The sequence below is a fragment of the Sorghum bicolor genome, chromosome 1 (genome assembly GCF_000003195.3).
Source record: "Sorghum bicolor cultivar BTx623 chromosome 1, Sorghum_bicolor_NCBIv3, whole genome shotgun sequence".
NCBI lineage: Eukaryota > Viridiplantae > Streptophyta > Magnoliopsida > Poales > Poaceae > Sorghum > Sorghum bicolor.
Window position 1 is genome coordinate 3,796,459 of NC_012870.2, and position 21,013 is coordinate 3,817,471.

General features: G+C 43.6%; 3 protein-coding genes across 3 annotated transcripts; 2 read left to right on the forward strand and 1 right to left on the reverse strand.

Moving 5' to 3' along the window:
• Nucleotides 377-5,122, forward strand: LOC8061145 (DEAD-box ATP-dependent RNA helicase 27). The gene is made up of 12 exons (XM_002463671.2): nucleotides 377-940; nucleotides 1,130-1,315; nucleotides 1,713-1,898; nucleotides 2,845-2,928; nucleotides 3,033-3,074; nucleotides 3,164-3,253; nucleotides 3,337-3,636; nucleotides 3,718-3,756; nucleotides 3,835-3,939; nucleotides 4,046-4,114; nucleotides 4,193-4,318; nucleotides 4,776-5,122. The coding sequence occupies exons 1-12, from the start codon at nucleotides 485-487 to the stop codon at nucleotides 4,962-4,964; spliced, it is 1,872 nt and encodes a 623-aa protein (XP_002463716.1). The 5' UTR covers nucleotides 377-484; the 3' UTR covers nucleotides 4,965-5,122.
• Nucleotides 6,836-8,857, reverse strand: LOC8061146 (AAA-ATPase At3g28580). Its single transcript, XM_002466220.2, has one exon. It carries the CDS (start codon nucleotides 8,615-8,617, stop codon nucleotides 7,028-7,030), a length of 1,590 nt encoding a protein of 529 aa, XP_002466265.1. The 5' UTR covers nucleotides 8,618-8,857; the 3' UTR covers nucleotides 6,836-7,027.
• LOC8081226 lies at nucleotides 12,844-20,387 on the forward strand. Its single transcript, XM_002463672.2, has 6 exons — nucleotides 12,844-13,313; nucleotides 15,899-15,969; nucleotides 16,800-17,581; nucleotides 18,199-18,316; nucleotides 19,317-19,921; nucleotides 19,999-20,387. Exons 1-6 carry the CDS (start codon nucleotides 12,998-13,000, stop codon nucleotides 20,114-20,116), a joined length of 2,010 nt encoding a protein of 669 aa, XP_002463717.1. The 5' UTR covers nucleotides 12,844-12,997; the 3' UTR covers nucleotides 20,117-20,387.

A 21,013-nucleotide genomic window follows, 5' to 3' on the forward strand; every position in this document is an offset into this window, starting at 1 on the left:
AAAATCATTTTGGACAAGATTTGAGAATATAAATCATCAGTAATTTTTTTATTGTTGTTTTTGCAAATGTAAAAATTATATGAATAAATTTATTTTTGAAAAATACTTTTATAAAAATATACATATATCTTTTTTTCTTAAATATTTTTTTAAAAAATAAAAGATCAAACAATTTTTAAATCCTATACAAAGAGAGTACACACATCACTATAAAACCTATCACTGTGAACAGAAAAGTATCCAGAGAGGAGGTAGATAGGCCACATCCTTCGTTGGGCGGGCCGCGTTGGGCATGGCCGCATGGGCCTGCAAGAATGACCGCGCGGGAGGCTGAGAAGGCTGAGAAGCCTGGAGCCCTGGACGGTGAGGGACTGAGGGGTGAGCCCCCTGCCGTTAATAGCAACCCTCCCGCCGTTACGCGCGGATCCTAAAACCCTAGCGAAGGCGAGCCTTCCCCTTCCCTCAGCCTGCCGCCGCCGCCGCCATGTGCCCAGCAGCCTCGAGCACGAGCTCGGCCAAGCCGTCGAAGAAGCGGAAGCAGCCCGTCGTCGCCCCGCCGGAGTCGGACTCTGAGGAGGACTCTGTCTACGACACCGCCTCCGACGATGGCGAGGAGGAAGAGGAGAGGCAGGAGTTAGAGAGCGAGGATGAAGACCAGGAGGTGGAGGACGGGAGCGAGGACGACGAGGAAGATGAAGATGATGACGAGAGCGAGGTGGAGGAAGAGGAGGTGAAGGAGGAAAAGGAAAAGGAGGAGGAGGAGGTGAAGGAGAAAAAGGAAAAGAAGAAGGCGAAGAAGGCGAAGAAGGAAGAGGAAAAGAAGGTGAAGAAGAAGAGCGAGGGGAGTGGAATTCTGTCTAACAAGCTCTTCTCGGAGCTCCCCATCTCCGAGCTCACTGCCAAGGCCATCAGAGAGATGAACTACACCCACCTCACCCAGGTACCGCCTACCATTGTTTAAAACTTACTATTGCACATCGGCCCAAAGAGTTCTATGTTTATTTTTTTGGCAGAGACAGACTGCATAGACGTTAATTATTTTGTGAAAGTCTGTGTTGTCTGCTGCTCTGTTTGATTTCAGTGCTGATGATAGAGTGAATTAAAATTTTGGTTGTTTTCATGCTCGCAGATTCAAGCTAGATCAATACCACATCTGTTGGAGGGAAAGGATGTGATGGGCGCAGCCAAGACTGGCTCTGGGAAGACTCTTGCATTCCTTATACCAGCTATTGAGCTGCTCTATCACCTGCGTTTCTCATCGAGGAATGGGACTGGTGTTATTGTGGTTTGCCCGACACGGGAGCTTGCTATCCAGGTATATGATGGTTTACTCATACAAACCGTGGTGCAATAATAGTATTCCTTTCAGTTTGGCTCACTTGTTTTAAGGCTGTTTAAAACTGAGGAACAATCTAAGTCAGATGTGTCAACTCAGATATGGTTATACTACTTTCTTAAGACAATGTTGTCTAAAATTATTGCACAAAGTTTATGTTAAGTGTTTTTGGATAAGCTGCAGAAAACTGTTCTTAATGCTGCTGTTGCCATAATTTGGCAAAATGTGCAACTTAAAAATGTATTATTTACATATGTATCAATATTTTGAATTTTGAATAATTGCAATCTCTATGACCTTACACCCAATCAATTGTTAATGAATTGAACCTATGTATTTCACTATTCTTAACCATCGCTGATTTATTTTTCTCTAGACACACAATGTTGCCAAGGAGTTAATGAAATATCACTCGCAAACTCTTGGATATGTTATTGGTGGTAATAATCGAAGAAGTGAGGCTGATCAGCTTGCAAAGGGGGTCAATTTATTAGTTGCTACCCCAGGCAGGCTTTTGGACCATCTACAAAATACCAAGAGTTTCATATACAAAAGGCTAAAGGTAATAAAAAATATTGTTTGTAGCACTTCCCTTGAGAAGTCTGAAGGAAATCTGCCTGTAGCCTGCATTGTTGCCATATCAAATAGCAAATGTAATCTTGCATTGATGCACCTAGTTTTTGCATCATCGGTCCTGCTTATTCACTATATTAAGTTATTAACAGATGCATTCTATGGTTATCTACTGCTTTGTCCAAGACTTGAAGCATGCTTGAGTGTGAAAATACATTAGTCTTGAACACTATATAATTTTGCTTGGACTATACAACGTATATGTAAAATTGTAAACAACACTGGTTTTCAATCTTTACCAAGTCAGCTTTTATATCTGTTTCTTGATTTTTCTTGGCTTGTTATTGGAAAATTTTCGTCTATATCACTATTTAAGGCACAATTTTCATTTATACCACAAACCTACATCAACGATTGTATAGATGAAAAGTGCCCCTCAGGTTATGAATGAAAGTTCCTGTTGGCTCTTAACCAAGTCCCTTCTTGTAACACTATTTTCTATCTTTATCTAGGCAATTTCAGCTCTGATATATGTTCCTTTCTGGGTTTGTTGTTAGTTCCTCCATGATTGTGGATTTAGTTTGTCTGGAATGACAAATTTTTTTGAGGAAATCAACTAAGAATTCTTTAGGTAGCTTGAAGTTTTTTGTACTGCTCAAATGGCCATCCCCAAAACTTATATTCTATTTTCTGATGGAAAAATATGTTCTAAACATACTGTATGGATGGGATGGGCTAAAAACATTTTGCCCTTGATCAGCCCCAAGCCTAGCGCGAAGCCCAGAAGATTGGGCGTACTGGGCTGGGCAGCCCATATATCAGTAGGCATTAGCTTGCTAGCTTGATCTCATGTGCCATCTGTTATTTGACCATAGAAATGCATGACTGATTGATCCCCTATCCATCTTACTTTGTGTATCTCTCTAATTCTGTAGTGCCTTGTAATTGATGAAGCCGACCGCATACTTGAGCAAAATTTTGAGGAAGATATGAAACAAATATTTAAACGCCTTCCCCAGGTACATGAGCTCTGTACTTCTCATTTCATATGCATATTGCAGATTTAAACTTCATACTGACATAATGTTTTGTTTTTTGTTTTATCAATATGGACGGTATGCAGAATAGGCAGACTGTTCTTTTTTCTGCTACGCAGACTCCAGAGGTTAGTAGATCTTTTATGCTGCTTGTAGTCAAACTTCTCATTCATGATTTCTATAGATTGCTCTTCTTATGCGTTGATGTATCCCACAGGTTGAAAAGTTTGCTAAATTGTCATTTGAGAAAAATGAAGAAAGTAAAGAAAAACCTGTTTATGTTGGAGTTGATGATGATAAGTCAAAGGTACGGAACAGATTTATCTGGTTATTCAACTATCCTTCCAAGAGTCATCTGTAGGAAAAAAAATAACTTTGGTGCTTTGTCAGGCTACTGTTGAAGGCTTGCAGCAGGGTTATTGTGTCATTTCTAGCGAGAAAAGGTTCCTGGTTCTGTATGCTTTCCTAAAAAAGAAACAGAACAAAAAGATCATGGTGTTCTTTTCATCATGTAATTCAGTAAAGTTCCACGCAGAACTTCTGAATTTCCTTGGGATAGATTGTTCTGATATCCATGGGAAACAGAAGCAGCAGAAGCGAACTACTACATTCTTTAGCTTCTGCAAGGCAGAAAAGGGCATCTTATTGTGCACTAACGTGGCTGCCCGTGGACTTGATATTCCTGACGTGGTGAGGTTTTGACTTCTTTTTTTTTAACACTAAACCTAATTCTTGGTCGCGGCTGATGGAAACATTTGATTCCTCCTCTAGGATTATATTGTGCAATATGACCCTCCAGATGAACCGAAGGTTGGTGATTCTAAACAGATCCAGTGAAATTTTTTACACATTGCTTGCTATAATTATTATTTGGAATTTCACTTTCAGGATTACATTCACAGAGTTGGTCGTACCGCGCGTGGTGAGAAAGGCAAAGGAAGTGCATTACTGTTCTTACTACCAGAAGAATTGAAGTTTCTAATTTACCTAAAGGTATGTGTGAAAAAGATTGTATAATACTTGTGTCTTGTTCCCTTGACCTGCCACCCCCTTTCTCTCCTGAATTAAGAGAAATCACACATTTATTGGTTGTCTGCAGGCGGCCAAGGTTACCCTGACAGAATATGAGTTCAATCAAAAGAATGTGCCAAATTTGCAATCACACCTCGTAAGTACCCCTTTCATGACAACCGAATTATTTCAGTCCCTCTTTTGTCATAATGTTATAACTTGAGTTGCTAAGCAGGAGAATATTGTTGGTGAGAATTACTTTCTGAACCAGTCTGCCAAAGAAGCCTACAGATCCTACGTTTTGGCATACGATTCTCACTCTATGAAAGACATTTTTAATGTTCATCAACTCGACCTGCAGGTAAATGTTCTGCAAAGTTTTCAACCATTTGACAGATGATATTACCTAAAGCTTACCTTATTCCTTACTACCAAGCTAGCGGAGAACATAGATATTACTTGTCCTGTTGGTGTAACATAAATGCTGATATTTCATATACTGTCTCGCATCAGTGTCATGGGAACGATCATGAGTTAATTTCATATGGGTTTTATGCCTTGCATTAGTGTCATGAGAATGAGTTGATCGCATATGGGTTTCATCAATGCCACGGGAATGAACATTAATTGCATATGTATTGACAAGTTTTGACTATACACTCTACAGAGAACCCATCGAGTTTTTGTCAAATTCCTTGTTTCCTTGCAGAAAGTAGCAGCATCATTTTGTTTCAGAGAACTTTTTTTTGCATATGGATTGACAGGTTTCGATACTCAAACAGAAAATTCAGTATGCCCATTTTCTTGTCACTTTGCAGAAAGTAGCAGCGTCATTCTGTTTCAGGAATCCTCCAAAAGTGAATCTGGACCTGGATAGCAGTGCAGCAAAACATCGGAAGAAGATGAGGAGAGTAGATGGTGGGAAGAGGCATGGCATCAGCGCTTTGAACCCATATGGGAGGAAGGACAAAGACGGTGGCGATAAACGGCAGTTTGCGAGATTCTAGAAAGGAAGAATGTGAGCGTTTCACTTTGTTTTTGTATGTTAATACCAGAGCCTCTTAAGTCACCTGGCTTTGGAAAATTTTGACAGACCACTTGATGGTAAGATTGGATGAGATGCTATAATTTGGGTTGTCAATGTCTCTGTTTGCCTGCCCGTGTAGACGTTTTCTTGGGGATTTACAGTACTGGTAGCAATAGTCTATTCCAACCCAAGGAAAATGCTTCCTTTTTTTTAAGTAAGGCCTTGTTTAGTTCGCGAAAATTTTTTAGTTTGGCTACTGTAATATTTTTGTTTGTATTTAGTAATTTTTGTCTAAGGCCTTGTTTGGTTCCCAAAAAATTTTGCAAAATTTTTCAAATTCCCCGTCACATCGAATCTTTAGACGTATGCATGAAGTATTAAATATAGACGAAAATAAAAACTAATTATACAGTTTGGTCGGAATTGACGAGACGAATCTTTTGAGCCTAGTTAGTCTATGATTGGACAATATTTGTCAAATACAAACGAAATTGATACTATTCACATTTTGCAAAATATTTTGGAACTAAACAAGGCCTAATTATGGACTAACTAAGCTTAAAAAATTTATTTGTAAATTATAGACAAACTATACAATTAGTTATGAACTAAACAAGGCCTAACTGGTAAGGCACAAAGGGTCAACGCGCGTGCCAATTCGTGCCGTGGTTTCCGCGAAGCTGCCGGTGCTCTGCTGGAAATTTTTGGACTCGCGAACCGCGGCTGGTTATCGTCCATCCAATCCACCCAAACGGCATGCGGGCGACGCGACGCCGACGATCCCGGTGCCGGCCGGTGGCTTCGTCTCGTCCGCGTGAAGGTTTGCCGGGCTGGCTGCAGATCCATTCCATTTGACCAATCCATCGCGCGGTCGGCATCTATGTTACACGGATACTTCAAGAGGGTGACGTATTCGTATCCGATACTCATCGGATACGCGGATATAGATACTCGGATACACCATTTTAGTGGGTTTTTTTAGAAAGTGCGTATCTGCGTATCCGATACGTATTGTATCCGATACTCGTATCCGTACTCGTGTAACTTAGGTCGGCATCACCATAAAGTCCACAACAATTAGGAACGGCACCGTGCTGCCGCTGCGTGCCTGCGTCCGTCGCTTTCAGTACGAGAGTGGCTTCAGGTGACCACGCACCTGCGTGCCCCCGCGGCCTGCAACCGCGCGCGATCCCAACGGCGCATGGCGCATCGCCTGTCGCTTTTCTTCTTTCTGCCTTCCTTTTCAAAGGCCAAGGTGGACTTCGCTTCAGCACAGTCCTACTCTTCGCTACTGGAGAGAGTCGAGCACTCAACATCCGAGGTTTCAGTTTTTTTTTTTTTCCATCCAAAAGGTTTTGCTTTTGGGTCAATTCATCTCTTGCATCTGATTACCGAGTAGTCTCACTGGTCAGTGAAGAAGCATAATATTCCGGAATCCAGACAATGGTAGGACGTAGAGTACTCATGGTAGATAAACTTGGATCCAACCTACTGTTTGTCACTGACCACGGACTATCTTCTCACCCCTAGCTAATTAGGTCTTGTTTAGATGTAAAAACTTTTTAAATTTCGCTATTGTAGCACTTTTGTTTGTTTATGACAATTAGACTAACTAGGATAAAAAGATTCGTCTCGCGATTTATAACTAAACTGTGCAATTAGTTTTCGTCTAATTTAATGCTTCATGTGCCGCATGTGACGAGAAATCTTAAAAACTTTTTATTTTTTTAGGTAAAGTAAACAAGGCCTTAATTTTTTGAAAGCTGCAATATTTCAGGTGTCTGATTTTTTAAGAATTTATAGACTACAAGTCACAAGAGAGAACTATTACAATCAGAACGACAACTCACAAAAGACAAAGAACATGTTTTTTTTTATAGCCAGACAATAACAAAATTATATGTTGCCTGAACAATAAAAAAAAACCAGGCACATGAGATACAGGAGAAGTGATTAATTTATTCTACGGGTAAATTTTCAGTAGTTACTGCACTACTGTGGAAGTACAATCCTGAATACACTGAAAATTACTACTGTTTCTCCTCATCTTTGCTGGTTCTGTTCATCGCCTCCGCTCGCCTTCTCCTTCTCCTTGGCCTCTTCCACAGCGCCCTCACCATGTCCGGGCCGTCGTCCAAGCTCTTGGGCGTGAGGTTGTTCCTCCTCATCTTGCTTGTCCTGTTCATCCCCTCCGCTCGCCTTCTTCTCCTTGGCCTCTTCCAGCGCCTTCACCAAGTCCTCGAGGCACGAGTCCGGGCCGTCGTCGAGGCTCTTGGGCGTGAGGTTCTCGGCGACGTCGGCCGGCGTCATCTGCACCTCCCGGAGCAGCTCGCCGACGGTGTCGAACAGCGGGTGTGAGTCCACGTCGAGGTACGTCTTGGCCAGGAACTTGAAGGCCTCGAAGCCGCAGTAGGACATCTCGATGTGCTTGTCCATGCGGCCCCTCCGGATGAGCGCCGGGTCCAGCTTCTCGACGTGGTTGGTGGTGAACACGATGATCCGCTCGCCGCCGCACGCCGACCACAGCCCGTCGATGAAGTTGAGCAGGCCCGACAGCGTCACCTTGCTGCTGGTGTCCTTCTTCTCGCCGGGCCTGACGGGGCCGCCGCCCTTCTTGTCCTTGTCGTCCTCCTCCGCCGCCGCCTTCTTCTCGCGCGCGCCGGTGAGGTCGAGGGAGCAGTCGATGTCCTCGATGACGATGATGGACTTGCTGGTGGTCTCGATGAAGAGCTTGCGGAGGTCGGTGTTGGTGTGCACGGACGTGAGCTCGATGTCGTAGATGTCGTAGTCGAGGTGGTTGGCCATGGCGGCGATCATGGCCGACTTCCCCGTCCCGGGGGGTCCGTACAGGAGGTACCCGCGCTTCCACGCCTTGCCGACGCGCTTGTAGTAGTCCTTGCCGCTCTTGAACATGTCGAGGTCAGCCTTGATCCTCTTCTTCTGGACGGGGTCCATGGCGAGCGTGTCGAACGTCTTGGGGTGCTCGAACACCACATGGCTCCACGCCGACCTCATGTACCCGCCGTCGCTCCACTGGCTGGTGGAGATGTTGGTGAAGAGCTTCCGCTGGCGGTTCTTGACCATGACGTCGCGGCCGAGCTGGCGGACGCGAGGCAGGTAGGTGTCGAGCACCAGCGAGCGGTGGCGCTCCAGGAAGTAGAGGCGGAAGAAGCGGCGCTCCTCCTGCGCGGCGGCGCCGCCCCAGAACGCGGCGGCGCCGTCGGAGCGCGGCGGCTGCTTGGAGAAGGCCCCCCAGAAGACCCTGGCGCCCTGGAACTCGTCCTCCACCTCCTCGCCGTCGGACATGCTGAGCACGAGCTTGTCGGCGTCCTTGGCGCCCTCGGCGCGGAGGTGGCGCACGCCGCGGGCGCTGGCGTCGCTGAGGTAGGCCTTGACCTCCTCGTACGCGTCGCTGCGCTTCATCCGACCGCCCTCGTACTCGGAGATGGTCACCGACAGGTACGGGTCCACCATGGCCGCCAGCCGCCGCGCGTGCCGGCTCAGGTGCCGCGCGAAGAACTGCTGCAGCTGCAGGTGCTGCAGGTTCTGCCACACCACCGTCCACAGCACCGCGATCAGGCTCAGCACCACGCCGGAGTTGAGCCCGCTCAGCATCATCGCTTCAATCGCCATTGCCAGCAGCAACCAGGACTCACCACCACCTGCAGTGTGGTTGGGTGCTTCTCGATCTGCTTCCTCGCTCGCTCGCTTGACGATGGATCACTTGCCAGTCACAGGCTCACAGCACTCGGCAGCTGGACTGCTGGTCCCGGTCCTCGAGATCTCCGCCACTGCCTGTATTTATAGAATCTTCACACACTCGCAGAGTGGACCAGCAGGCCGTGCCGCCGTGGGGAAGGGGTGAGCTGTGCGCGTGCGAGTCGTCGTCAACGTCAAGGCGGCAACCATATTGCATCACGGGCGACGTCGATCCACGGCACGTCAGCTCTGTTGCGTCCTTTGGAATGCTTGCTCGTGGAGGAGAGCTGAAGGGCAGACGCGACCGTTCAATATTGCTTCGCGCCGTCGTGTTGCACTGGAAAAAATTGGGTGGGCGATGGGTCCAGCGTCGTGCGCGTACGTGCGCCCCCCCTGCCCGATGGATCTAGACTGCATTGCACGGTAGCTGTACAGGACTCTCGACGGGCTCCGAATCGCTCGGCTCCAGATCGACAGATGGCTCGACTGCACTGGCGAGTAGACTTAAAAGATATATAAATTATAATTAGTTATTTTTTAATCTATATTTAATATTATATATATATATATATTTAAATATTTAATGTGATGAGAGACAAGAAAATGGACATGTCGCATTCACTTGCGCCGTGTCGACGTGACCTGACGCGTCACAGTGACGAGTGGCGGTGCACGGTTCCTTGGCGACCAAGCGGCTGGGACCTGGGCGGCGCGACGGCGACGAAGAAGATTGCAACTACTACGCTGACGTTTCGAGTCGGTTTCTTGGCTTGGCGCGGGAAATCAGAGGACCAGCTGAGTGGACATCGCGTGTGTTGGCTACCTTGCAACTGAAGAAAGACAAGGCTTGGCTCGCTCGCTCGTCTTCCATGTGCTCTTGATTTGGATTTGGGAATTCAATGTCATATTTTATTTTTATAAAAATCACAAACTCGTTCTAATAGCAACTCCAGTGTACTCTTTATATCGTAGACATCTTTTATTTCAAATTTCTTAGTAGCCAAAGATGAAGAACAAGAAAGAGTTTATGGAGCACGCACAAGATATAGAAATGTTGGTCAGAAGGTACAAAAATATAAAAAATAATTTTTACACAAACGATTTTCTAAGCAATAATTTAGAGCATCACCAACAGTTTGTCAAAATTCACTTGGCAAATACCATAATTTGGCAACTCCCTAAAATATATGACAAGTTAAAAAATAGACTCTCTCCAATAGTTTGTCATTTTAACTTGGTAAAATAAAAAAGTAGACCCACAACCTATATTATCTGGATTTATATTTCATTCATGTTGTAGAACAAATATCCACAATGTTTATTTTCTTGTGAAAATTTTAGTTGCATTCACAAATTAAAAATAAGGAGCATCACCATTTATTCAAGACTTGGCATTCATGTTCCATTAGCATAGCCCAGACAAGAAATGGCAGGAGCAAATCGAGTACTGATTCACAGCACGGTGGTCGATTCTAGCATGCAAGCATGGACGGGCGGCCGGCACTGACCCGTCGCATCCAACGATATGTCCAATCAGTTTCTGCTAGAATTGAAGAAGAGCAGGAGCTGGCGGCCAGATGCCAAGTGCTATGCGCGCGCGTAAATATGCGCGTGAGGACAGGAGAAATAGCAAGTTGTTAAAAATAGTAACCTCATTTGGCAAACTGTTGGAGATAAAATTTACTTATTTTGGAGATGCTCTTAGAGAGTCAATTTTAGATAAACTCTTGTAGATACTGTAACCCACTATGCACCACACCACACCACACGATAACCGTCTGAACTTCTAAAAAATTATTAATAGTCAGTTCATGGTGGCTTGTTTATTGTAAGCTTGGTGTAAAGTTTGTGTTATAATATTACTTTTAATTCCTTTCACACTTCATGTAAATTCATATTGCCTCTGTTCCAAATTATTATATCAACTATTAGAGTTGTTCTATGTCAATCTACTTTAAATTTGACCGGCTTTATAGAATAGATCACCAATATTCATGATATCAATTGGTATCACTAGATATATCATAAAATATATTTTTATAGTATACTTGATGTTATAGATATTTTTACCATTTCCTATAAAGTTGGTCAGCTTAAGTCCTTGTTTGTTTGGATCCAAAGAGATAATAGTTAGACTTCAGATCAAATAGGTCTAACTAATACTTTAGTTAATTATTCACTACTACGCAAAAGGTTAACTAAGGCGGGCAAAAGGCATTAACCGAGTCGTTTTTTTGTAACCGCCTTCAACAAAAGATCACGGTTAATCGGGTCTTAACGGAGGTGGTTGCTGAGCCAGCAGCCCGGCCATGATTAACCGAGGCGGGCCGCTGGCCCAACCGCCTCTGAGGGAGTTTTCAAAACACCTCCTATAAGTTGTTTCTGTAGTAGTGATTAGTTGAGTACCAAATTTAAAGCTATTTCATTAGCTGAGCAAAACTAGCTATACCTGCTAATATTAGTTGTGGCCTATTATAAGCTACCTATTTACTAGCAGCTAACAGATCCAAACAAGATCTAAGATAGTTTGACAGAGGATAATTCTAAAAACTGATTTATTTGAAGACAAAGATAATACTATTTTTGTGCTACGATAGCTACCGGTAGTCGTGTGACTCTTGTATCCCACCTCTTCTCCTTCCTTAATGCAAAAGGTTTCAATAATTATGGCATCAAAACACTCAAAATTTTGAAATGACATTGGTTAGTTGGTTTGAGATCTTCAATTGACGGCGTCTTTTGCAAGTAATGTTCGTTTTATATCTTGTTGAATATTTGGATTCTACTCCGTATTTGGTAAGGCCGACGAAATGAGATCCATAACACATGGATTTTTGACTTCATATGTACTACCTACTTATAACTTGTTTGGCTGTACACCAAATTAAATTATTTTTTACCCCAAATTTCTCCCTACCCATGTGGGTTGGTGTGTAGGCAAACAAGGTATTATGTGTAAATATCCTATAAAAGTGTTTGCATAAATTCGTGAGGTGTAGTACTTATGTTACTATATAAAAATATTTACTTTAATTGTTGAATTAGCTGTTGCCAACTTGATAACGAGTTATTTGTAATATTTCAAGTTGTTAGTACCATTTTTTGTTGAACATGATTGCACGAGTAATAACTTATACGAGCAACCAAAGCCACCAGTTAGATTATGTAGCAATTTTGTGTAAAAGTTGTATGACAACATGTAGGTTTGGTAATAACTCTAATGTTAGGTAGCAACTTTGTATTAGATATATAGTAGCAATTCGCGAATATAATTTTTAGTTTAATTGCTTGCAGACAGATCATATACACATAAAATGACTAATACTTATTCAAATCTGATTTCTATTTGTACATCTTGTCAAAAGGAACATACTAATGCAAAACGTGGTTGAAAACAAATAATATGTGAGAGTGTAGTGACAATTCACCAATTAAAAGAAAATATACAGATTGGCACATATCTTTCTAGAACTATGAGTTTCAACATATATTTTTCTTTGACATGATCACTAACATGTGAGATCTAAGCATGGGGTCTAATTGTTAGGGACCACATTAAGATGGAGGAACTAGTGCAACCCAAGGGCAGCAACAACGCATGCACACAACATCAGTAGCCACCAACCGCACAAAAAGTTTGTTAATATTTCCCCAACCGGCCAACCCAAGGCACATTGCTTGTAAAAAAAAAAGAACAGGCACATTGCCATCTTCTCCCTCTCTTGTCCCACCAGGCCACCACTCCATGATCCCTATCTTTGTTCTTACAATCGGTTACCATTCATTTCTCTTTCTGTCATGGTCCTGAGCTACCGGACGTGTCACTGTTTTATCTTTTGTTTTGTCAGATGAAGCTATGAACTCTTCTACAAGAACCAGTAACACTCTGTGAGGCTATAATGTATTGTGAAATGGAGGTCCGGTGCGGACATAGACGCTGAGGTAGGACATCAGGCTGGAGCAAACCAAACTCACGTAGCCACCCAATGATCACATCACATGTGACGGACCAACATTTTTGACAGAGATGAGAGAACTATTATGTACTTTTTTAGACAAAACCATCTTTTTATTAACTTTTAAGGAAAAAAACGTGGCATCACAGAATGGCTGGGCCTAGCTCGGCCTGGTGGGCTGAAATTTTGGGACGGATAATCCACTCGGTGGAGCAGCCAGGCGACCACGACCTGCGCCTTTCTTCTCCGGTTGGCCGGCGTCCAAGTTCCGGACCAGAAGAACACACCGCGAGCGACGCTGACGACTGAGATCTCGGCGCGCGGACCGGCCCGAACAGGCGACCCAATCGCCGCGCGGATGGCGGCGGCCGCCGCTCAGCTGCTGGGCGAGGACGGGCGCGGCTACGAGCTCGCGCGGCGGCTGGAGGCGTGCGGCGCGTGGCGCGAGTGGCTGGGCGACGATTCCGCGCACGCCGCGCTCGCGCAGCACCTCACGTCCCCAGCAACCTGGGACGCCTTCCTCTACCCCGCGGCCTCCCCATCACCGCCCCCGCGCCCGCTCCTCCTCCTCCAGCTCCGCGTCCGCGCGCTCCTCTTCGACAAGGCATCGGCCGCGCTCCTCCTGCCTCCCCGCAGCGCGGCCCCAGTCGGCCTCCATTCCATCAACGCTAACTGTGAGTGCAGCCAGCACGCTCGGTCTGCTGCTTCCGCCATTCCGCTGCTGGGGTTAGGGATCTGTTGCTCTGCAATCCCTGTGGGCTTGAATTTTGTGGTCAGTTTCACTGCAGGAGTAAGCTGCATGTTGTTCTAGGTTAATCGTTCAGCATTCCTTAGGTGGTGGCTGGAGTAAGTTTACCTCTCCAACCAGTTCGAATCTGAGGGTGAAAATGTTATTAGTCAGAGGCCACTGCGGGCATGATTGAGAGTGCTGTCAGTGTCTGGGATTTGTTGTTAGTGTGGCTTAAAATGCTACTGTGAATTGTTATGGAAATTAGTAGGCTCATACTTTTGTCATTTACTAAACCTGTCTATCTTTCCCTAGCTTAGGATCAACTAGTGCTCGATGGGACATGATTCACTCATTCCTTGTAACATTTTAGAATATAAAGTTGGGGGAATCCTAAAACTCAGTTGAGTGTTTCAGCTGTCCCTGGCACCTTTGGGTGTCGCCAATCTGTGCAGCAATTTAAGCTTGGAGACAACATGTTCTTCTGAGACAGGCTTCTTCAACATGGTAGACCTTCTCCGACCATGGTGCCTCTGAGCTGTGCTATTCGAGTTAGGTTCAGGGTTTTGGTGATTCGGGCTCCGGCAAAATTCCTGCAATGCTCAGGCTTAGAGATATGACCGGGTAAGCATGCTGATGTGGCGGTGGTTACGTGTGCCAGATGGGTATGGGCCGGTGAGGTGACGAAGGTTGCCGGCTGCGTGAGGTGGAGTCCTGTTGGGTGGTTCCGGTGCGGGGGCTTATCCTGTGAGCTGCAGCCGGAGATGGGAGGATGTGCGCAGTAGTGGCATCATATGATCGATTGGTTCATTGCCTCGCAATGGAAGCTGGGAGGAAGAAGAATGTCTAGAGGTTGAAGATGGACCTAAGCTGTTCATTCTCCATTCGATGTCTCAAAAGAATTGGGTGCCGAATGGCTTAGAAACACCTGAGTGTTTCATAGCCAGGCCTATGTTTGTTTGGGGTAATTCATGATCCCAGAAACTATAAACATACGATTACAAGAAGCAACGATCTCCATAGCCTGACCTCTTGTTTCCCTCTTGCGCTTCAAAGTCCAAAATGAACCACGGACTCTCTTCCTCTCCCTCCCATTCTACATTCTTGTCAAGCAAAAGGTTTTGTAATGTTCAACCAATTAGGCTTCCATTTGGTTATCTGACATAAGCCTCTGGTGCCATCAACCACACTAGTTAGCTTGAACCAAACAAATCTTCCAGGACACTATATAGCCATGTCGAACATACTACTCTTCTTGGTTCAGAGAGTTATTCCTCCTTCCTGAAATTGAACCTCATGTTACTCAGGAGCTGCTGCCTTTAATTTACCCTTCGTTGTGTTACTATTTGTGCAATTTGTTCTTGGCTTAAAACAGTTGGACTATGCATGCTATTTTATGTAAGCTAGTAAACATTCTACTGGCATCTCATAAATGTCAGGTTTCATGCAAGACTGTAAAAGGCATTATGTTGTGTCATTTATTGCGATCCTTTTTTTTCTTATTCTTTGGCACCCATTCTAATATAGAAATGCTAAATGACACTTGTTTTGGGGGCAATCCAACACTCATTTTTCTCTTCTCTTCTCTTCTCTTCTCTTCTCTTCTCTTCTCTTCTCTTCTCTTCTCTTCTCTTCTCTTCTCTTCTCTTCTCTTCTCCATCTCCGGCAGGCTTAGAAAGGGGGTTGGGGGAGGCAGGGAGCCAGGGAGGCCTGGCGGTGGGGACGGGAGAGATGGTGGCGAGGCGGAGGGTGGCGGTGACACCGCCGGAGCGGGCGGTGGCCGGGCGGGGGCGACCGTGGCCATGCCGGTGACAGAGGGAGGGGAAGATGGAGGCGATGCGGGCATGGTAGGGCGGTGGGTGGCACTGGGTTGGGGGAGGCAGGGAGGCCTGGCGGTGGGGACGGGAGAGACGGTGGCGAGGCGGAGGGTGGCGGTGACACCGCCGGAGCGGGCGGTGGCCGGGCGGGGGCGACCGTGGCCATGCCGGTGACAGGGGGAGGGGAAGATGGAGGCGATGCGGGCATGGTAGGGCGGTGGGTGGCACTGCAGGTAAAAAAAAAATCGGGTGTTGGGAGGGCTCCCCACATCCGAGTGTTGGCTAGACAGACTCTTCTAATAACAATCCCTGATTGCTGGATTCAATTTGGATAGCAACAACTTTTAAGAATCGGTTCACATAACTTACTAACTGCACCGCCACAACACTAGTAATTAGCATGTGATTTACATGGTACTTAAATCGATTAATATACAAGGTACATAGATCTGCAACCTACCTGGGAAATTTAGTTCATTCTGAAACTTTTGTCTTGATTTATGTTTTATTATCCAACACTAAATTTTCCTACCTGCGGCCATTTAGTTTAATTAGAATTAGAATTATGCAAATACCAAATATCCATGCCCTCTTTCTGGGAAGCTGGAAACTTGCATGTGCAGTAGTAAACATGTGTAAATGAAGTCATTTTGAAATTAACAGACAGATTCTAAATCAAATGGCTGATTGATATTTTCCGGTCTGTTATTTTCAGATCTGCGACTTCATGGAGATGATATTTATTTCTCTTTGGAAGATGAGCAGGAAGATAATGCTCAACATCAAGTATGTTATCTCTTTACTGTTTCAAGTTTATTTTTGTTATTACTGGATGAAAAAACTTTGTTTTTAACCCTTCATGGATTTTTTTTGTCCTGATTTCTCAAGTAATGTGCTTCTTCTATGTAACAGTGTCTTATTTAATTTCAGATTACCTAAATTATTTTTTGTAGTTATAAACATCTCTGTCACATGTTCCTTGTGGATTTGTGGTATGGTATTGTTACATCTCTGTCACATTATTTTCCTCTTAAGAAATGAGGCCAACCCAGGAGGAACTAGATATAATCATTTTTTCATTAAGAAGAAAATAGGCACCTAAATTCGAGTTGAAGAGTTCTCGAGCCTGGGTGGTGGTTGGGATGCATGACCACACCTTCCATTCCATCCCAACCAATTGAGCTAGGCTCACTTCTTATTATCTTCCTCCTAGAGGTGCTGTTGTCATTAATTCGTTTGCAGATTATGAATCTGCCTGTTAACTGGAAAACTCCTGGACAATATTGCGCTGGGCTGGTTATGATGTATTAATTTAATTCTTTATAAAAAACTAGGTTCTTTATTGAACAATGAAATGTTGGAACTTATCTTTCTACAGCTTGCAGTCTCCTGGGTTAATCAAATGTATGCCGTCACTTTGTCAATTTTAATTTCATGCCATACATCTTAAGTCATGTGAATCACATCCCTGACCATTGAGTGTGGTCCTTAACTGTTCATTATGTGTTTTGCATTCTGTTGTTATATGGCATAGTTGCAATCCTGCCATGCTAACCAAATATGGCATCAATTCATCTGCTATATTCTGATGCTTTAAGGGTTTCCATGTGCTGCAGGTGCATTCTAGGACAGCATTCAGTCCAAGCAGGGACGGTTCCATGTTGTCTCAAAGGCATAATCGGTATGAAGAATTGCCTGACACATGGTACAAGCCATATGCCGACAAATTCAGGACATGTCACAGCAAGCTTCGCTCTGGTGACAAAGAAATACCAAAGAGAACACCAGAGGGAATGTCTGACTATCTTAAGATTTGCAGTATACATAAAAGGAAGAGGGCTGTGTTTATGGATGATCCCAGCATATCTCCTCCCATGTCGGAAAACGGCCCTTCCCTGCTTTCAAAAAATGCTGGGGAATTCAGCAATTCAACAGACGAATTAATTCCAGAAATTAGATTTCCATCTGACTGTGTTCCAGAAAGCGCAATTCCTAAAACAAGTGGGATATCTAGGACCTACAAAATAGAAGTTCATGGGGTTCTTGATAATTTACCAGCACCAGTTAACCGCAACACTGCAATGCTTGAAAGGTTTGGCATGGTGCCTGAATATTACAAAACAGGAAACAAATATAGAGGAAAAGATGGATCTAGAGTAGAAGGGAAATCTTTAAGCCAAGAGCAAGCATTGCTCATGACAAAAAAGTTGGTTGCTCGCTACTTAGCAAATTTACGTTTTGAAAGTGGAACTGCAGTCTCTATTGATATTCTTTCAGAAATAATAATTAAGCACATATGTAAACTGGGACGCAACTTGAAGCTTCTAACTGACAGCTACAGGAAGCAATTTTCATCAATTGAACTCCTTAAAATGTTCCTACAAACTGTTGGGTACAGGTATGCCAATTTTATTATGTATAAGTGTGTATCTCTCCATATTGTATTTGTTTTGCCCTTTCCAGTGTTTATACCTTTCTGGTGGAAACTCACAGGGTATTACTGTACAACTGGCTTGATAATCCATATCAGAGTTTATACCCTGATTCATATGATTTCTGTTACAATACAACCATTTTGATAGTATCACAGCCCATTGTAGATAGGGATTTTTTGATAGATGCCACTAGAATAGGGCAAAGTCGCAAAGAGCTTATCATAAGTTCTTTGGTAATGCAACACACATTGTAAGCATCATGTATAACTAAAAGGCGAAGTTGAATTGGAGAAATACCTGTACTGTCAAGTTTGAGTTTTGTAATGGTTATCTTCGATTCTTCGCGCTCTTTCGTAGTACTAGCTTCTTGCTCTTCACTGCTAATCTACTGTTTGTGGGTTGGGGCTCATAACATATTACCTTGCCCTAGTATATTGTGAACCTTAACTCCAAAAGGCTAAAATAACCAGACATACATAGCTGGACATCTTAATGTAGGTTCACTCTATACTAGTCATGATTGCAGAGACATTAAAATAGCGGCCTGAAGTATTGATTGTGATTTTTATGTAACATGTAGTAACATTGGACCCTTGATGGAGATCACCAAGATGGGAAACAGAGCGGCCAACTACCCCATTCATCAAGATGCACAAGTTCTTCAGACACAAAATGCAAATTCCCTTCATGCCCAGCAGGTAGCTATACTTGCAATTTGGTTTATGTTCAGTAATTTTGTTTTCTATTGCATATGTAAAATTTCTTCTTGATAAGAATAGTTCTTTTAGTTTGAAAAAAATTACTCATCCTGTGAGTGGATGTGTCCATAAATAGGCCCTTTGGTGATCTAGGTCATATGCCTCTTGAATCAATTGATGGGAGTGTATATTGCTTACTTGTCAATATCAATGGCACAGACAAGATACCATCGTTCTACAAATTGGAACTCAGAGGAACTATGTTTAAACTCTCAAACCCCAACACAAGTTTACACTATGTTGATCACTTACCAATGAAAACTAATGGTCCTGGTTGATGTTGTTATTTTTGTTGAGGAACTAGTCAGGTAGTGCCGTAGTGGCTTAGCTTAAATCTGCCTGATTTGGTCACACCATGCTCAGACGTCATCCGTATTATAGATTTGCTCTTCAAAGAATACTCTGAATTCTGAAATAGATCCCTTTAGTGCAAGAACCATATGAAACTCTGCAAGAATGACAACATTGGTAACTATTAAAAACGAGGACTGCCATTTGCGGACCCTTTCTCAGTTAAAGCCTATTTTGATATTCCATACATTTGAACCAGCATAGGTTTGGCTGCCCAATTGAACTTTTAACAGAGAATGGTTTCATGCTAACATTTTATTTACCTGCTGAACTATAGAGTTCTCTGAAACCAGCCTGGTCTTGCATATCCAGTTAACAGCAGCAATTGATCAGTCAGCACCTCGATGAGACTTTTCTAGTATGTTCTTTGGAATTTATATTTCATAGTTCTTTCAACTACCTAAGCTGTTTGAAACAAATGTTTCCTGAAATTTCTGTTGTCAGGCATGATAATGATATAACTTTTCTACATAAATTAGCTGTTCATGATTGAGACTACAGTCAGTTGTTACAATCTCTTTGAGAGCATCGTTGTTTTATGTTGCTCGCATTCGTTTTGACACTATATATACATATCCACAATTGTCAGCTTCCAAGGCAGTTTCCTCCGCAAATGCTTCAGAATTTGACACCACAGCAACAGCAGCAGCTTCAGAATTTGACACCACAGCAGCAGCAGCTTCTGCAGCAGCAGCAGTGGCTTAGGCGCAGCCAGTTGTGCAGTCCCCGTGGTTCTCTTACCATGGCAGACAAGAACCAGCCTATGGTGAATGTGAAGGTGGAGAACACTATGGATTCTCAAATCGATGTTCCGTATGGATCTTTTACTAGACAACAGCAATTTAATATAAGGCAGCAGCAGCAACTATTGCATCAGCAGCAGCAGCAACTTCAACAGCAGCAGCTCCAGCAACAGCAACAGCAGCTCCAGCAGCAACAGCACCAACAACAGCTTAATCAGCAGCAGCAGCAACTGCAGCAACAGCAGCAGCAACTGCAACAACAGCAGCAGCATCTCACTCAGCAGCAGCAACTACAACAGCTTAATCAGCAGCAGCATCTACATCAGCAGCAGCACCTTCAACAGCAACAGCAACTTAACCAGCAACAACTTCAGCAGCAACAGCAGCAGATGACCATGTCAGGAAATCAGAATGCGCAACTAGCACAGCAGTTCAAACAGGTCCCATCAATGTGAGATCAACTGCACAAGCCGTCATTTTGACAGCTCCTGTGTTTTCATTTGATTTAACTCATGATTTCTATTGTAGGAGTGCATATGGCATGCGAATGCCGCCTGTGAAAGTAGAAGCCTTCCATGAATTGGTGAGCGGGGACTCTTCGCTGAAGCATGATAACGACCCTAACAAACTCACTTCTCCAAAGTGATCTCTTACATATGAGGGACACACATGTCGTGTATGTAGCTGTGGTGTACAAAGGATAGCGTTTGTGATATGTTGTTTCATTCGTGCCCCCAACCTCATCTGTCTCGCCTGTTTCTTTTACATACAATAAGAAGACAAGCCGTGCATCATAGATGTTGTCTATTTGGCTGATTTAATGTCTTCAAAACAGATTTATGCCATTGGCTAATTTACTGTCCTTAAACAGATTGATGTCAAATACAAACTAATTATAATAGCTCCAAGTCATCATACATTTTGTACATGGGATTAAGAATATGCGTTGTCATCGATATGTTTTTTTTTATGATGAAATCGATATGTTAATTAGACCTGAGCATATTTTTAGTCTGTGCTGAAGAAAGCCCATTCATTTCATGCCTAAAATTGTGGCCATGATCATTCATGGGTTGGGTTGGGTCGTCATTTTCAGGCCGGGCCTGGGCTTGGATGGACCATCCGTTAGTTTTTAATATGAAGATAATTCAAATAAATATAGTGCTGGCCAAGAAATTGCTTTGGGTTTATATTTTGTTGTCTTAAATTACCCACTGTGGGCCGTGCCTAAAATGATTAGGTTTGTATGTAATGCTCAGTCTGGGTTCATATAGATTTTGGAATCTTTAAGACATGTTCTGCTATATTCTGATTCCGGCGAGAGTAACATTGGCGTACTTGTATTTTTAATATACATTTATTTTCGGTCCGTGTTTAGTGTAAGTGCTCCTCCTGATGATGGAAAAAATAAGTCGGTTTAAGCAAAACACTTTTTTTTTTTCAAAATAAAAGGACAGATTCGGTTGCAGTGTGCAAAACTTGTGTCGTCTGCTGGGCAGGGACAATGTAACTTACTTACTCCATCCATTCCTCCAAATCAGAT

Coding starts and splice junctions, on each gene's coding strand:
- LOC8081226 (XM_002463672.2), top strand. CDS start 12,998: ATGGCGGCGGCCGCCGCTCAGCTGCTGGGCGAGGACGGGCGCGGCTAC. Junction 15,970..16,799: donor AAGATAATGCTCAACATCAA/GTATGTTATCTC, acceptor CATGTGCTGCAG/GTGCATTCTAGGACAGCATT. Junction 19,922..19,998: donor TTCAAACAGGTCCCATCAAT/GTGAGATCAACT, acceptor TTTCTATTGTAG/GAGTGCATATGGCATGCGAA.
- LOC8061146 (XM_002466220.2), bottom strand. CDS start 8,617: ATGGCGATTGAAGCGATGATGCTGAGCGGGCTCAACTCCGGCGTGGTG.
- LOC8061145 (XM_002463671.2), top strand. CDS start 485: ATGTGCCCAGCAGCCTCGAGCACGAGCTCGGCCAAGCCGTCGAAGAAG. Junction 1,316..1,712: donor CACGGGAGCTTGCTATCCAG/GTATATGATGGT, acceptor ATTTTTCTCTAG/ACACACAATGTTGCCAAGGA. Junction 3,075..3,163: donor CTGCTACGCAGACTCCAGAG/GTTAGTAGATCT, acceptor TGTATCCCACAG/GTTGAAAAGTTTGCTAAATT.